This window comes from Rhinoraja longicauda, unplaced genomic scaffold, assembly GCF_053455715.1.
Source record: "Rhinoraja longicauda isolate Sanriku21f unplaced genomic scaffold, sRhiLon1.1 Scf000464, whole genome shotgun sequence".
In the NCBI taxonomy this organism is placed as follows: Eukaryota; Metazoa; Chordata; class Chondrichthyes; order Rajiformes; family Arhynchobatidae; genus Rhinoraja; species Rhinoraja longicauda.
Genome location: NW_027601681.1, coordinates 34,009 through 51,812, shown reverse-complemented (window position 1 = coordinate 51,812; position 17,804 = coordinate 34,009). Strand labels below are relative to the sequence as shown.

The 17,804-nt window shown below is 49.6% G+C and overlaps 1 protein-coding gene across 1 annotated transcript; it reads right to left on the bottom strand.

Moving 5' to 3' along the window:
- Positions 1 to 3,866: 3,866 nt before the first annotated feature.
- Positions 3,867 to 16,854, bottom strand: LOC144591003 (zinc-binding protein A33-like). Its single transcript, XM_078395351.1, has 7 exons — positions 16,444 to 16,854; positions 16,259 to 16,354; positions 13,867 to 14,100; positions 11,545 to 11,567; positions 9,747 to 9,883; positions 7,384 to 7,671; positions 3,867 to 4,114 (listed from the first exon to the last, which is right to left on the bottom strand). The coding sequence occupies exons 1-7, from the start codon at positions 16,852 to 16,854 to the stop codon at positions 3,867 to 3,869; spliced, it is 1,437 nt and encodes a 478-aa protein (XP_078251477.1).
- Between the last annotated feature and the right edge of the window lie 950 nt (positions 16,855 to 17,804).

The window sequence follows — 17,804 nt, the reverse complement described above, 5'->3', positions numbered from 1 at the left end:
TCATTCTAAGGTGAACAAAGGTGGGTAAAACAAACAGAGCAAATTCCCCCAAGATGACCACCCACTGCTGATGGGAACCGGATGTAGATGATCAATCTGCTGTGTGCGCCATGTTCAAAATTTCAGTGTTAATCCCCACAATATGTTCATGGCTGATCTAGCCCAGGACTGAACTCCTCCGCTTTGTCCCATTCCCTTTGATTTCAGTTCCCCGAATTTTCAAAAATGTATCTCCCTCTGGTATAAATACGTTTAACAGGTTAAACCTCTCAGAGTCTCTGGGTTGGAGAATCCCAGAGATTTACTGCCCTCTGTCCATTCGTGGCCCTTGGGATCAGATTACGATCACCCGTCGTAGTTCTGAACTCCACAGAATAGAAACACCCCTCTACATTCCAGGCAGTCCTGAGATCCCATAGATTATGCGGGAGGCCAATTAGTTTGGGAACAACAACAACTTGAACAGATGAAACATTTACTCCATTCTGAATTACTGGTAAATACAGCATTCATTTCAGAAATGTCACCCACCATTTTGTGCCTGTGCACTTTCACTTCGCCAGACTGTAGTGAAACCCCTCACCTTCAGAAACACCATACTGTCCTTTTGATCCATCTGCTGCTGCAACTTAAAGAGTTCCTCCTGAATGGAATTTAAATTCTCCTCAATTTCTTGAAGAATTTTCTCCATTATATTTAGAATCTTCTTCTCTTCCTCCCGGATATCTGCCAGTACGCGCTGCTCTTTTTCAGTGAGAATCTGGTGCAGTTCAGCAAACTGGGATGTGATCTTAGACAGAAGGTTGTGTGACTGTTCCTGTGAAATGAAAGGTGAAGAGCAATAGACAATAGACAATAGGTGCAGGAGTAGGCCATTCGGCCCTTCGAGCCAGCACCGCCATTCAATGTGATCATGGCTGAACAATCTCAATCAGTACCCCGTTGCTGCTTTCTCCCCATACCCCCTGACTCCGCTATCCTTAAGAGCTCTATCTAGCTCTCTCTTGAATGTATTCAGAGAATTGTCCTCCACTGCCCTCTGAGGCAGAGAATTCCACAGATTCACAACTCTCTGACTAAAAAAGTTTTTCCTCATCTCTGTTCTAAATGACCTACCCCTTATTCTTAAACTGTGGCCCCTGGTTCTGGACTCCCCCAACATTGGGAACATGTTTCCTGCCTCTAACATGTCCAACCCCTTAATAATCTTATACGTTTCGATAAGATCCCCTCTCATCCTTCTAAATTCCAGTGTATACAAACCTAGTCGCTCCAGTCTTTCAACATATGACAGTCCCGCCATTCCGGGAATTAACCTAGTAAACCTACGCTAAACGCCCTCAATAGCAAGAATATCCTTCCTCAAATTTGGAGACCAAAACTGCACACAGTACTCCAGGTGCGGTCTCACTAGGGCCCTGTACATCTGTATAAGGACCTCTTTGCTCCTATACTCAACTCCTCTTGTTATGAAGGCCAACATTCCATTGGCTTCCTTCACTGCCTGCTGTACCTGCATGCTTCCTTTCAGTGACTGATGCACTAAGACACCCAGATCACGTTGTACGTCCCCTTTTCCTAACTTGACACCATTCAGATAATAATCTGTCTTCCTGTTCTTTGCACCAAAGTGGATAACCTCACACTTATCTACATTAAACTGCATCTGCCATGCATCCGCCCACTCACACAACCTGTTCAAGTCACCCTGCAACCTCATAGCATCTTCCTCACAGTTCACACTGCCACCTAGGTTTGTATAATCGGCAAATTTGCTAATGATACTTTTAATCCCTTCATCCAAGTCATTGATGTGTATTGTAAATAGCTGCGGTCCCAACACCGAGCCTTGCGGTACCCCACTAGTCACTGCCCCACCCCACTAGATATTTCCTCAATGTCTCAAAGTGTGGTGTTGTGCATTTTTGGCGTAGGAATAAAGCATAGGTTATTTTCTAGATGGGGTGAGAATCCACAAAACGGAGGTGCAAAGGGACTGGGGAGTGCTGGTGTTGGATTCCGAAAAAGTTAATCTGAAAGTCGAATCGATAGTAAGGAAAGCAAACTCAATGCCAGCATTTATTTCAAGAGGGCTTGTTTTCAAAAATAGGGATGTAATGTTGAGGCTCCATAAGGCGCTGGTAAGGCCGTATTTGTAATATTGTGAGCGATTTTGGGCACCATATCTGTGGAAAGATGTGCTGGCTCTGGAGAGGGTCCAGAAGAGGTTGACAAGAATGAGCCCATGAATGAGTGGGTTAACCTATGATGAGTGTTTGTCAGCACTGGGCCAGTACTCGCTGAAGTTTCGGAGAATGAGGGGGACCGAATTGAAACATACAGAATAGTGAAAGGCTTGGATAGAATGGATGTGGAGAGGATGTTTCCACTAGTGGGAGAATCCAGGACTCAAAGTCATAGCCTCAGAATTAAAGGACGCTCTTTTAGGAAGATGAAGAGAAATTTCTTTGGTCGGACGGTGGTGAATCTGTGGAATAGTTTGCCACACAAGGCTATGTATATTTTTAAGTCAAAGATAGATAGATTCTTGATTAGTACAGGTGTCAGAGATTATGGGGAGAAAGCAGGAGAATGGGGTTAGAAGGGAGAGATAGGTCAGCCATGATTGAATGGCGGCGTGGATGTGGTGGGCTGAATGGCCTCATTCTACTCCTGTTCCTTATGACTTTAATTCCCTGCTGCCTATTCCTTTTCACGTACCCATTAATTCTCATTCATCCGCCCACCACCCACATTCGCAGGGATAATAGAAACATTGTGCTTTTCCGAATTATGTGCTTGGTGCTTCTAATACTGCAATTGAATTCAACCCAAATCTCTTTGGAGGGTATCGCTTGCTTTTAAACTCTGTTTATGAATGTTCGTGCTCGCAGATTGACTCCTGCGTTTCAGTTGCCGTTCCTGGTTGCACTTCAAAGAGATTTACGCCTGTAAAGCACTCTCGGGTCTCCCAAAAGAGATGCCAGGACATTGTGTAAATGTAAGCGGGTTGTTGCTGTGCGCACTCGATCTTGGAGGGAATATTCCATTTCCGATGCGCAAACAGGGGTAGTGGAGAGACAAGGTAGCCGGTGGCGTCCGCGGGCTTCGAATGGACTTTGGTCACTCGGGTTTTCTCTGAAACGACCGAGATAGAGACGGAGAGAAAGCGAAGGGAAGCGTCGGGGCTCGAGCAGAGGAAAGTGGGAGCTGGTTGGAAACTGGCAGTGAGGGAGACGAAGCGTTAATGCGATGAACGAGAGCAGGAAGCAACGCCGATACAGGCATGATGTACCTGAGAGAGAGGTGAGGGAGGGGTCTGGCGGCGCCTGATACAAGCAATGTTCTACGTATCCTGCAGAGAGACTGGCAGACCCTGAGGACAACGGGCCCCCACCTGGAACCGGGAATTCGGTTTGAACCCATTCTTCCAAAGACCCGTCCCGAAGAAAACCAATCTGTTGAGTGGAGAGCAAATGCTGCAAACGCGCTATAAATTCTCTGAATCTGCGGACTTTAGAACCCGGGGGAGCCCGGAGCTCAGGACCCGCCCCCCGCGGCCGCTGCTGAACCCGCGGGAAGGGCGATTGTTTCAATCTTTATATTTTCACAAAAGTAATTTCTGTTCCGTTGCCGGACGCGGTTAACGCATTAAAATGAACGGATCGACAGCTCTGATTTCAGTTGCGGTTTATTTCTCTCTTCCCACATTTACATTCCCCCTGGTTTTATTTCCGCTGGGGTTTTTACGACGCGGAATTTGGGGATTAAATGGGAGCCGTTCAGCGCCGACCTGTTGTCCACCGGGTTTCTGCCCCACAGCCCCTGAGCCCCGCTCCGGACGCCGGTCCCGGGACCCGACCCTTTTACACACCCGGAGCGGAACCGGAGCAGATTCTCAGCCAGTGATCTTCATCCCCAGTCCCGAAGAAAGGATAAAGTTTCTCCGTGAATTTATTCCCAGTGAAGGTGTGGAGATGGGACTTGGTGTCCGCGTCGTAAAATGAAACTGTCCCGGACTCGTAACTGAAATAAACTCCCACCCTCCCGGGGATGGGACGGGCGGGGAGACGGGATCGAGGGGAGGTGAATGCAACAAACTCGTCATCCCACCGCCTGATTCTCCAGATTCCAGTCTCCGGGGTCAGTGTGACCGGTCCCTTCCTCACCACAGACTCTGTGGCGACTCCCAGACTCCAGCCCCGACTCCCCGCCACCTCCACCTCCCAGTAATGTCTCCCCGATGTGAATCCCTCCGATCCCAGCACACATGGCCAGTGTGTAAACCTCTTCCCGTTGTCAGGGAAACTCCTCCGGGTCCGGGTCAGTCTCACCCTCTTCCGATCCTCAGACATCTCCGCAAACCTGCTAGTATTACTTCTAATTCCTTCATCCAAATCATTAATATATATTGTAAATAGTTGCGGCCCCAGCACCGAGCCTTGCAGCACTCCACTCTCCACTGCCTACCATTCTGAAAACGACCGGTTTATTCCTACTCTTTGCTTCCTGTCTGTCAACCAATTCTCTATCCATGTCAATACCCTACCCCCAATACCATGTGCTCTAATTTTGCTCACCAACCTCCCGTGTGGGACCATATCAAAGGCTTTCTGAAAGTCTAGATACACTACATCAACTGGCTCTCCTTCATCTATTTTACTTGTCACATCCTCAAAAATTCCAGAAGATTCGACAAGCAGGATTTCCCCTTCATAAATCCTTGCTGACTTGGAACAATCCTTTAGCCGCTATCCAAATGCGCCGTTATTACCTCTTTAATAATTGACTCCAGCATCTTCTCCACCACCGATGTCAGGCCAACTGGTCTATAATTCCCCCGCTGTCTCTCTCGCTCCTTTCTTGAAAACTGGGATAACATCAACAACCAGAGATGGCTTTAATGTGAGAGGGAAAGATTCAACAGGAACCCAAGGGGCGTCCTTTACGCACAGAGGGTAGATGATATATGGAACACGCTGGCAGGGGAAGCAATTGGGGACGGTGCTACAATATCGTTTAAAGGGCATTTGAGCAGGTACAGGGATGGGAATGGTTTAGAGCGAAATGGGCCAGACGCGAGCTGCTGGGACGAGTGTAGATGGGGCATATTGGTCGACACGAGCAAGTTGGGACGAAAGACCTGCGTCCGTGCAGTTGGACTCGATGATAAATGGCCGGGGCCCGGTGCTAACGAGGCCTCGGGTGTAACTGAGAAGACGTTGGGCAGTGGAACCCACCGCCCACATCTCCGTTCCCAGCCCGGGATTAGGATGGACGGAGACCTCTCTCCGGTCTTATTTTAATCCACAACAGTGCACCTGTCTCTCGTGCGCCAGTCTTCAGGTTAATCTATATTTGGAGACGCGGCGCATCGCTTGATAAATTGTGTTATAGGATCCATTAACCTTTATGGCAGAGTATTTAGGTTTGTCCGCTCACGAGTGACAGTGGGGGGCGGTGAACATTCCGCATCGAAAGCCAGGGATCGAATTTGTTGAATTTCCAACGCCAGTGCAGGTCATTTTCCATCATATTCCCCTTGATGGAGTCACAGAGTCATGGAGTGATGCAGCGTGGAAACAGGCCCTTCGGCCCAACTTTACTCGCCACCAGGCCACCTGGTTGCGTCTCTGTTGAAATCGGTGTCGTCTTTGCTCCTCCCACTGACCACCAAAGATGGGAAGATCATTGGCCCCCATTGCTCCGGATCCGAAATTGGACCCCACTGTCAAATCTCCCGACAGCCCCTATCTATGTTCCCCGGAGAAGCAAACACTCTTCTCCGGTCTTATCCTGAACCTGAACCCCGTCATCTCCAAAACCTTTCCAGCAAATGTCTCCTGCAACTTCCAGAAGCCTCCCGATTCATTCCGTGTGTTTGGTGAAGGGAAACAGACCAGATTCTCCAGTCGGAGTCCTAACCTGTGCTTCTCATCCCCAGGGCATCGTTCACCGAGATTTGTGGAGCTTTGGAGATCCGCTCATCAAACACTCTTCTCCTCAAACGGCCAAACTTTGTGCAGGCGCGCAGTAGGAGCTGGTGGATTTCACCATCGATGTCTGCTTTCGTCTGGGAAGAGGGGCATCGGCCAGAGGACCCGAGGGTCTCCATCATGACGACCATTTTAAAGAAATGGGACAAATGCACCTGCGGCGCCAACAGAGGTGGTTACCCTGCGGTCAACCACAGGGTAAGTGGTTCACGGGTCACCCTCAACCACCGCCTCCCTGTCACTGAAAACCTGCCACTGTTGAAGGTGTAGGAAATGCAGGGGTGGTACCGGTAGATTTGCTGCCTCACAGCGCCAGTGATCTGGGGTCCATCAGGACTACTGGTGCTGTCTGTACAGAGTTTGTACGCTCTCCCCGTGAGCTGCGTGTTCTGTGGTTTCCTCTCACACTCCAAAGAGGTATAGGTTTGTAGGTCAATTGGCTTGGTATACGTGCAAATTGTCCCGAGTGTGTGTAGGGTAGTGTTAATGTGCGGGGATCGCTGGTCGGTGCGGACTCGGTGGGCCGAGGGGCCTGTTTCCGCGCTGTATCTCCAATCTAAACTAAAGCAAACTAAACTGCTGTCTCTCCGTTCAGTAGATTTCAAAAGAATTCAAAAGCAATCTGTACAGTCCAAGTAATTTTGAGTTTATTTCAATTACAGTATTGGAAGCAACAATGCACATCATTCAAATAAACGCGATCTTTCAATTAGCTTGTCGTGTGTGTCAATGGTTGTGTACATTTTCCAAATCACTGAAGTAACATGAAATGTATCTATTACATTGAACTAGTCATTGAACGGAGTTAATAATACCGTAACGACTTTTGACCAGATGGGTCCAATGACATTATATTTTAAAAATATTTTCACAAAAGTAATTTCTGTTCCGTTGCCGTTCCGTTAACGCGTTAAAACGAACGGATCGACAGCTCTGATTCCACTTGTTGTTTATTTCACTCTTCCCACATTTACATTCCCCCTGGTTTTATTTCCGCGCTCACTGGGGTTTTTATGACGAGGAATTTGGGGATTAAATGGGAGCCGTTCAGCGCCGACCTGTAGTCCACCGGGTTTCTGCCCCACAGCCCCTGAGCCCCTGAGCCCCGCTCCTGACGCCGCTCCCGGTACCCGACCCTTTTACACACCCGGAGCGGAACCGGAGCAGATCCTCAGCCACTTGTTTTCACCCCAATAAGGCCCGAAGAAAGGATAAAGTTTATCCGTGAATTTATTCCCAGTGAAGGTTTGGAGATGGGACATGGTGTCCGCGTCATAAAATGAAACTGTCCCGGACTCGTAACTGAGATAAACTCCCACCCTCCCGGGGATGGGACGGGCGGGGAGACGGGATGGAGTGGAGGTGAGTGCAACAAACTCGTCATCCACCCGCCCGATGATCCAGACTCCAGTCTCCGGGGTCAGTGTGACCGGTCCCTTCCTCTCCACAGACTCTGCGGCGACTCCCAGACTCCAGCGCCGACTCCCCGCCACCTCCACCTCCCAGTAATGTCTCCCCGATGTGAATCCCTCCGATCCCAGCACACACGCATTGTCTGTAAACCTCTTCCCGGTGTCAGGGAGACTCCTCCGGGTCCGGGTCCATCTCACCCTCTTCCGATCCTCAGACACCTCGAGCTCCGGATGCGCTGTTTCCACATCCAGGGTGACGGAGACTGGGGGGAGAAGCAAAGAATCAGAGAGTCCCCGGGGGTCGGGGGGAGATTCGGGCAGCGCGGCCCCGGGACCGGGGGAGAGGCCGCCCGGCCTCAGGCACAGGCGGGCGGACAACTGAAACCCTGCCCGGGGTTTCACCCACAAGAACATTGGGAGGACAACAGACATCTCTGCCGGAATTTTTCTCCCGGTTGTCGAGCGGGATTTCATGGGCATTGGGGAATCAGAGGGGCGGGGCCTTGGGATTCGGGCGTGAATTTCAAGGGGGGGCGGTGACGAGTGCGGACAATGAAGATGGACCAGAGATTGCGGTTGTCGTTGACAAATGAGGAGATGTATTCACAAGCTCGGGACCTTTCTTCACAAAGAAGCATTCGTTATCCTGCTGGTAGATGGTGGTGGTGGGGTGGGGGAGGGGGAGGGGGCGGGACGATAGTGGGAGGGGGTGGGGCGGGGAGGCGAGAGGAGAAAGATTGTTCGAAGAGGAGATTGACGCGAGTTGTAATTAGAGGTGGTTAAAGAGGAGGTAGACGTGGTGGAGTCGCCATCATCATACTGAACGTAGGCGGACATGGGGGGACAGGTGACCTGCTCCTGTTTTCTTGAGAGGCGGCGAGACACAGGGAGGGGTGCGCCTGTCGGTTGTGTTCAGGAATCTCACATCTCTAGCTGCCTGTGTGAAAGTGAAGTTTCCCAGCAGCTGGGTTTGCTACTGGAATAAAACGCCCATTCCCCCTCAGCCCACAATGGCACACAATCTCTGCATCAACACGTTACTCAAATGTGTCTGATAAACGAGGAGAAATAAATAACAGAATGAATTGCAGATGGAGGTTTAGTAAAGAGGCAGAATGTGCTGAAGTAATTAACAGAGGCTCAGTCAGCATCACTGCAAAACATGGATGCGTTTTGTTTCAAAGTTAGGCACAAAATGCTGGAGTAACTCAGCGGGACAGGCTGCATCTCTGGAGAGAAGGAACAGGTGACGTTTCGCGTCGAGACCCTTCTTCAGACCGAAGTCATGGTGAAAACGAGACAAAGGGGATGGAGTTAAAAGGAAATGTAGAATGTAGTTAGCTGGGAGTAGGTAACAACAAAGCAAACAGAGATAAAATGTAATCGGAGACAGTAAGACTGGTCGGAGAACTGCGAAAGGGAGGGACGTAAAGAGAGTGAGAAAAGGGTTACTTGAAGTTAGAGAAGTCGATGTTTATACCGTTGGGTTGTAAGCTGCGTAAACGGAATATAAGGTGCTGTTCCTCCAATTTGTGTTGGGCCTCACTCTGATAATGGAGGAGGCCGAGGACAGAAAGGTCAGACTGGGAGTGGGAGGGAGAGTTAAAATGCTGAGCAACCGGGTGATCAGGTCGGTTTAGGCAGACTGAGCGGAGGTGTTCACCGAAACGATCGCCAAGCCCACGATTGGTCTCGCCGATGTACAGGAGTCCATATCTGATACAGCGGCTATAGTAGATGAGGTTGGAGGAGGTGCAAGTGAACCACTGCTTCACCTGAAAAGACTGTGGGGGTATTTGGACGGAGTCGGAGGAGGGAGGTAGAGGGACAGGTGTTGCTCCTCCGGCGCTTGCAGAGGGAAGTACCTGGAGAGGGGGTGGTTTGGGTGGGAAGGGACAAGTCAACCAGGGAGTTGCGGAGGGAATGGTCTGCGGAAAGCGGAAATAGGTGGAGATGGGAAGTTGTGGCCAGTGGTGGGAATCGATCTCCACCAAACGCAAGTGAGAGGCGGTTGCCAGCGAGGGGATTGTTTTAATAGGCCAATTGTTGGATTAATGCCAGAGATGAAAAGTCAAAAGGTGCGAGATAAGGATAGAAGGGGTGAGAATCGTGAAGCCAGAGGGAGGGATATCCGTGGAGGTTGTGGTGGAGGGGAGAAATAGATACGAGTTCAGGTGAGGTACAGGGAAAAGACGGTGGATGATGGGGGGGGGGGGGGGGGTCAAGAAGCTGCTGGAGGAGGGGATGGGGGGAGGGAGATGGTGTGCGTGTGTGGGGGGGGGGGTGCTGAGTGGAGCATAATGTTAGTTAAAAAAATCAGAGAATTCTACATTCATACCGTCAGTTTGTAAGCTACTCCGCTTAATGGCATCAGACATTTCTCTTAACATTGTGCTAAACATAGAGGGGTGATAGAACCTTTCAAAGGCCGGGGCAGAATCTGTCACTGACAACGATTCGGTATCAACACTCGCACTGCAAATAGTAAACACATGGTTATAAATTGAGCATTTAAATTTTACTTGACCAAGTGGACCCGTTGGGCCCATTCCTCGTAGAGGGGGGACACGGAAGAGGTGAGGGTGTGATTGAGTGAGCCCTGGACCCAAAGCCTCTCCTGTATTGTCGCACCCTCAACACCCCACTCAATCCCCTTATCACCCCCTCCTCCCCCTACTGACCCACTCCATCCCCCCTACCCACTCCCACTTGCCCCTCCCCTGCCCCCACCCCCACTTTCCCCTCCCCTACCCCCACTCCCCCAGCCCTGCCTCCACCCCCATTTCCCCCTCCCCACCCCTAATCCCCCCTCCCCCCCACTCGCCCCACCTCCATCCCCTCCTCTCCCCCCACTCTCCCTGCCCGCACCCCACACACCCCACACCCCAATCTTCCCTCCTGCCCACCCCCACTCTCCCCCACTCCCATTCTTCCCTTCTCCCCACCCTGCCCTCCTCCCCGCCCCCACTCTCTTTGCCCGCACCCCACTCTCCCCCCACCCCAATCTTCACTTCTCCCCAAACCCACTCTTCCATCTCTCCACCCCCACCCTGCCCCCTCCCCATCCCCAATCTCCCCCCACCCCCACTCTTTTCTCCACCCCCACTCTCTCCTCCCCCACCCCCTTCTCCCCTCTTCCCCACCCCACTCCCCCCCTGCCGCGCACTCTCCCCCTCCCCCCCACTCTCTTATCCCGACACCCACCCCCCTCACCCCCACCCTCCCCTTCCCCCACACCCACTGTCCCCTTCCCCACACCCCTCCTCCCCGAACTCCAACTCTCCCGATCCCTTTCTCCCCCACATACCTCCCCACCCCTCCCCCTCCTCCCCCACTCTCTCCTTCCCCCCAACCCCACACCCTCCTACCCCACTGTCTCCTTCCCCCCACCCCCACCCTACCCCCACCCTCCACCCATTTGAAACCCCCTCCTGCGGGCCCGGCAACGCCGCTTAAAGCTCCTACGTGTGAGGGGGGAGAGGAAGGGGGGGGGGGGACGACGACATTGAGCGCGGCACTGCCGTCAGTCGGGTAAGTCGCGGAAGCAGGAGAAGCGACTACACCTCCCGGCGGTCAGCGGGGCCCGATCTGAGGAATGTCCGGCGCTAGGCATGCCGGGACACGCGGCGATGCTCCCGGTGGTGGGGGGGGGGGGGGGGGGGGGCGCATTAGTTAAAGGTCCGGGATGGGGGAAGCGCGTTAGTTAAATGTCCGTGGGGGGAGGGGGGCGCATTAGTTAAAGGTCCGGGGGGGGCGCATTACTTAACGGTCGGGGGGGGGCATTACTTAAAGGTTGGGGGGGTGGGGAGGGGCGCAAGCTCATCTCTCACAGGCGCACGGGTCCCATTGCAAACTCACACGCTGAAGACCTCCAGGAAATGGGTTAGAAAGGAAAATTTTAAACTTTAAAATCTCTCGAGCTTTAAAAATGTAGCTTCAATTTGAATGAGTTGTTACATTATATGCCCAAGATAATGGTGTGTAAGGTGGTGCAAACATTGTGGCGCTATGGTGTACCGTTTTGGCTGTGCGAACGACAAATGTCATGCTGCACACATACACACGGACACAGAGTTTTAGTAATATAAGGTTACATTACATATCCACACAGTGTTTCAGTCAAGAGCATGTCCTACCTGCTCTCCCGACCAGCTTCATCCTGAAATAAATAAAACACAAATCTGAATTCATTGAGATACAAGAAATGCAAACTGCCGGTTTATCTATATACTAAAACTCTCGTTTGTTTGTTTGTTTGTTCCTGAACTACAGCCAAAACGGTACACAGTAGCGTGACAATTTTAGGTCCACCATACGTACCATCATCTCTTTGGTGTTAATAGAAGAAGTATCATTGAAATCGGCGTTATATTTTTAAAGATACTCACATTTTAAAGTTTAAATCTATCTCCTAGGGAGGGAGTGAGAGCGAAGGAGGGAGGGAGGGGTGGAGGGAGGGGGAAGAAGGGAGGATAAGGGGGTTGAGGGGGGTGGAGTGGGGAGGAGGGAAAGTGGGGGGAGGGGAGGGAGGAGGGAGAGGGAGAGGAGGGGGGATGGGGAAGGGGGGGCAGGAGTGGGAGCTGCACCAATGCAGGAGAGGTTTGGGCCAGATGGGTCCACTTGGTCTAGTATATATATAAAACACAATGTGCTGGAACACGGCATGGTAGGCAGCATTTCTCTAGGATGTGGATTGGTGACGCTTCGGTTCGGCCCCCTCTGTATATCGCCGGGACCAAGCATAGACTAAGCAACTCAGATCTACGGAACATTCCGGTTGCTAAACATTTCATCTCCACTTCTCATTTCCATATTGTCCTTCCTGTCCTAGGCCTCCTCCATTGACAGAGTGAGGTCGCACGTAAGGGACTAAAAGTAACATTAGCAAATTTGCGGATGACAGAAAGCTGGGTGGCAGTGTGAACTGTGAGGAGGATGCTATGAGGATGCAGGGTGACTTGGGCAGGTTTTGTGAGTGGGCAGATGCATGGCAGATGCAGTTTAATGTGGAAAAATGTGAGGTTATCCACTTTGGTGCAAAGAACAGGAAGGCAGATTATTATCTGAATGGTGTCAAGTTCGGAAATGGGGAAGTACAAAGAGATCTGGGTGTCCTTGTTCATCAGTCACTTAAAGTTAGCATGCAGGTACAGCAGGCAGTGAAGAAAGCTAATGGCATGTTGGCCTTTATGACAAGAGGAGTTGAGTATATGAGCAAAGACTTCCTTTTGCAGTTGTACAGGGCCCTAGTGAGACCGCACCTGGAGTACTGTGTGTAGTTTTGGTCTCCAAATGTGAGGAAGGATATTCTTGCTATTGAGGGCGTGCAGCGTAGGTTCACTAGGTTAATTCCCGGAATGGCGGGACTGTTGTATGTTGAAAGACTGGAGCGACTGGGGTTGTAGATGCTGGAATTTAGAAGGATGAGAGGGGATCTTATTGAAACTCATAGATTATTATAAGATTATTAAGGGATTGGGCACATTAGAGGCAGGAAACATGTTCCCAATGTTGGGGGAGTCCAGAACCAGGGGCCACATTTTAAGAATAAGGGGTAGGCCATTTAGAACGGAGATGAGGAAACCCCTTTTCAGTCAGAGAGTTGTGAATCTGTGGAATTCTCTGCCTCAGAAGGCAGTGGAGGCCAATTCTCCGGATGCTTTCAAGAGAGAGCTAGATAGAGCTCTTAAAGATACAGGAGTCAGGGGGTATGGGGAGAAGGCAGGAACGGCATACTTCATGAGCTTTTGGGGCTAATTAAAGGAAAATTAAATGAACGTAATATTTTCTTCATTCGTATACATGTCAAGGGCTATGGGGAGAAGGCATGAGAAGGGGCTAGGACAGGTAGATCAGCCACGATTGAGGGGTAGAGTAGACTTGATGGGCTATTGCTGCTCCTATCACTTCTGAACTTATGAACATATTATTGTCACGTGTACTGAGGTACGGCGAAAAGCGTTTGTTTGCTTGCTGTCCTGTCAAAGAAAAGACAACACATGTATTGAAACAAGCCGCCCACAGTGTGGAGGTAAAGGATTAAGGGTTCAAAATTTAGTGCTAGATTAAACATTGAAATATCAGATAATGGTAAGAAAGTGAATAGAAGATAAAATATCAGGTGGTCTTTCAAATGTTCCAAAAGAGATTCAGTCAAGATGACATATAACACTCTACCACAGTACTGGTGATTTAATGGGGAGGAGGTAAAGGTGGATAACGGCGAGACATGTGGGAACTGTGGACATTGCTGATGGCTGTTGTGACTAGGTGGGGAGAGGCTTGTACGGAACGGGAAAACGGACAGCAGTGGATGGGCCGAATGTCCGTGATGTAGAGAGGGGCGGAATTCTATCTTGATCAAAGATGCACAAAAAGCGGCGTTATTTCAGAACAACGTCCCACCGTTTTGTTACTGTGCGCTTTCCTTTAAAGGAACCTGTAATGTAGCGCCTCACCTTCAGAAATAGTACGCCGTCTTCTTGGTCCATTCTTCTCTGTAACTCTTCGAGCTCCCGCTGAACATGATTTAAATTGTTTTGAATCTCCGTCAGATTTATCTTCATTTGATCTACGAGCTTCTTCTTTTCTTCCTGGAGATCTCTGAGTAAACTATTTTCTTTCTCGTAGAGGATCTGGTGCAGTTTAGCAAACCAGGATCTGAAGTGAGAATGAAGGTTGCATGACTCTTCCTGTCAAATGAAAGATGAAGATTAATGTACAACGTTGTGGTATTGTCTTGCCTTAAGACATGGAAGGCGACCATTTGACTAAGCGATTTCATGGAACACTGAAATAGGCCTTCGGTCAACCATGTCCAGGCCAGCGTTTATACATATCCGTCTTGGTCCATTTTACCTGCATTTCACTTTGCACGTTTTTACCTTGCCAATTGAAGAGCATGTCGAGGTGATTTCTTATTTGTTGTGAGAGGAATACGATGATCCCATCAATCCCACTCTCCCAATTAAATGCCCCGTGGGGATAAATGGGTCCCTTTCGGAATGGCAGGCAGTGACCAGTGGGGTACCGCAAGGTTCGGTGCTGGGACCCCAGCTATTTACGATATACATTAATGACTTAGACGAAGGGATTAAAAGTACCATTAGCAAATTTGCAGATGATACTAAGTTGGGGGGTAGTGTGAATTGTGAGGAAGATGCAATAAGGCTGCAGGGTGACTTGGACAGGTTGTGTGAGTGGGCGGATACATGGCAGATGCAGTTTAATGTAGGTAAGTGTGAGGTTATTCACTTTGGAAGTAAGAATAGAAAGGCAGATTATTATCTGAATGGTGTCAAGTTAGGAGGAGGGGGAGTTCAACGAGATCTGGGTGTCCTAGTGCATCAGTCAATGAAAGGAAGCATGCAGGTTCAGCAGGCAGTGAAGAAAGCCAATGGAATGTTGGCCTTCGTAACAAGAGGAGTTGAGTATAGGAGCAAAGAGGTCCTTCTACAGTTGTACCGGGCCCTGGTGAGACCGCACCTGGAGTACTGTGTGCAGTTTTGGTCTCCAAATTTGAGGAAGGATATTCTTGCTATGGAGGGCGTGCAGCGTAGGTTCACTAGGTTAATTCCCGGAATGGCGGGACTGTCGTATGTTGAAAGGCTGGAGCGATTGGGCTTGTATACACTGGAATTTAGAAGGATGAGGGGAGATCTTATTGAAACATATAAGATAATTAGGGGATTGGACACATTAGAGGCAGATAACATGTTCCCAATGTTAGGGGAGTCCAGAACAAGGGGCCACAGTTTGAGAATAAGGGGTAGGCCATTTAGAACGGAGATGAGGAAGAACTTTTTCAGTCAGAGGGTGGTGAAGGTGTGGAATTCTCTGCCTCAGAAGGCAGTGGAGGCCAGTTCGTTGGATGCTTTCAAGAGAGAGCTGGATAGAGCTCTTAAGGATAGCGGAGTGAGGGGGTATGGGGAGAAGGCAGGAACGGGGTACTGATTGAGTGATCAGCCATGATCGCATTGAATGGCGGTGCTGGCTCGAAGGGCTGAATGGCCTACTCCTGCACCTATTGTCTATTGTCTATTGTCTATTGTCTATTGTCTGCCAATGCGGTTCTCGTGCCCATTAATTATTTATCTATTTATTCACTTCCCTCTGTTCTCTAAATCCCTGTAAAGCGTCTTTGTGTATATGAAAAGCGCTATATAAATGTAATGCACTATATGTAAGCGCTATATAAATAATTATTATTATTAATATAATAATAATAATAATAATAATAATAATAATAATAATAATAATAATAATAATAATAATAATAATAATAATAATAATAAACATTTATTTTTTATAGCGCTTTTCCAAATGCTCAAAGATGCTTTACAAAAACAGTCAAGACATAAAAACAAACAAACGAACTGTCCTGACGGAGAAGCGGTGAACAAATAGCGCCAGCGTCCTCTCACGTCAGGGTCCGGCAGTAGACAATAAAGAACACAAGACACACAATTACAAATTTTTAAACACAAACAGCCTTCACAGTGATTGCTCCAGGCACACCCTCACTGTGATGGAAGGCAAAGAAAAGTCTTATCTCCTCCTCATTCTTCTCCCGTGGTGCCACGAGGCGACTCCCACTTATTTTCCCACCACTACCTTTCACCAGGATAATTTACAGTCGTCGATTGATCATCTAACTGGCATGTCTTTGGGATATGATAGGAATCTGACGGGGTCACAGGGAAACTGTGCGAAGTGCACAAGTAGTAAAGTCACTGCCTGCCCAATCTCGCTCTGTAGCTCAGGTTCTCGAATCTGAGCTGCAGAGGCTGGTCTATTGTTATTCGGATCACAGGTAAACAAGACCAGGAAATCGAAACTAGAACGCCTCACCCCAACTCCAGGTATCTTTAGTTTCTGTTGCTGCTCCATTTGCTGGATCTCTGCTTTCTTTTTTGTGAGAGATTCGAAGGAAGATTTCACCTGAATCTGGGATTTGGTTTGAGATCAGAGAATTACATGTCAGACAATAAACAAGGTATTAAACGATGAAGTGACCAAAATCGGTTTGCTTTTACCTTATAGGTTTCTACAGCTTCTTCTATCAGCGTGAAGCCGTGGGACTTGTGCTCCCGCGCAGCTGTACAAATCACACAAATTACTTTCTTGTCGGTCTCACAAAACAGCTTCAGTTCTTCCTGATGTTCCTCACAGTGAGGTTTACGTTCATTCTCTTGTCGATTCAGGCTCAGCCTTCGAGCTTTATCAGCCATTCTCGCCAAGTTCCAACTAACCCTGAGGGTGCGCTCCTCAAACTCCTCTCTACATTCCGGGCAGGAGTTTCTCTCCTCTCTGTCCCAACTCTGTGTGATACAGGAGAGGCAGAAGTAGTGCCCGCACTCCAGTGACACCGGATCGGAGAAGAAATCCAGGCAGATGGAACAAACTGCCTCCTCGGTTAAACTCTCGACCGGGTCTTTCGCAGCCATTTGAACTCCGCCAATTCCTGGATCAAAGTGTTTTCCACCTCGGGCGCTGCCGTCTCCGGGAATGAATGTGATTGGTCTGAAAGTGTTCAGTGTGAAGCTGCCCTGGCCGATTCCAACTAATCACACACGAGGAAGGGACCAGTTAGACACCAATCAGGCCTGAGTATGAACGACGGCGGAGAGAAGGGCCTGGGGTGGACTAAGCAAAGATAGAACGTTGAAAAAGGAGGACTGACGACTTACGTGGATGTTGTCAGGACTTGAGGTCCTGAGTTACAGGGGGGGGGGGGGGGCTGGGCAGACGCGGAGTTTATTCCTTGGAGCACAGGAGGCTGAGGGGTGATCTTAAACAAGTGTGTAATGTGATGTGAGGAGTAGGTAAGGTGAACGCACGGTACGGGGAATCAAGAACCAGAGGTTGCTTTAGTGTGGGAGGGAAAGATTCAACAGGAACCCAAGGGGAAATCTTTTCACACAGATGGCAGATATATGGAACAATCTGCCAGGGGTGGAAATTGAGGACAGTGTTACAACATCGTTTAAAAACGCACTTGAGCAGGTACATGGATATGAAAGGGTTAGAGCGAAATGGGCCAAACGCAAGCAGCTGGGTCGAATGTAGATGGGGCATCTTGGTCGACATGAGCAAGTTGGGCCGAAGGACCTACGTCCGAGCAGCTTGACTCGATGATAAATGTTCGGGGCGCGGTGCTACCGAGGCCTCGGGTGTAACAGGCGGGAGTGGATCCCGGGAGTGGATCCCGCCGCCCGCATCTCCGTTCACAACCCGGGATGAGGATGGACCGAGACTTCTACCCGGTCTCAGAGGGGCGTCGCCAGAGGACCCGAGGTGCACCATTATGACGACTATTTTAAAGAAATTGGACAAATGCACCTGCGGCGCCAACAGAGGGGTTCCCCTGCAGTCAACCACAAGGCACGTGGTTCAC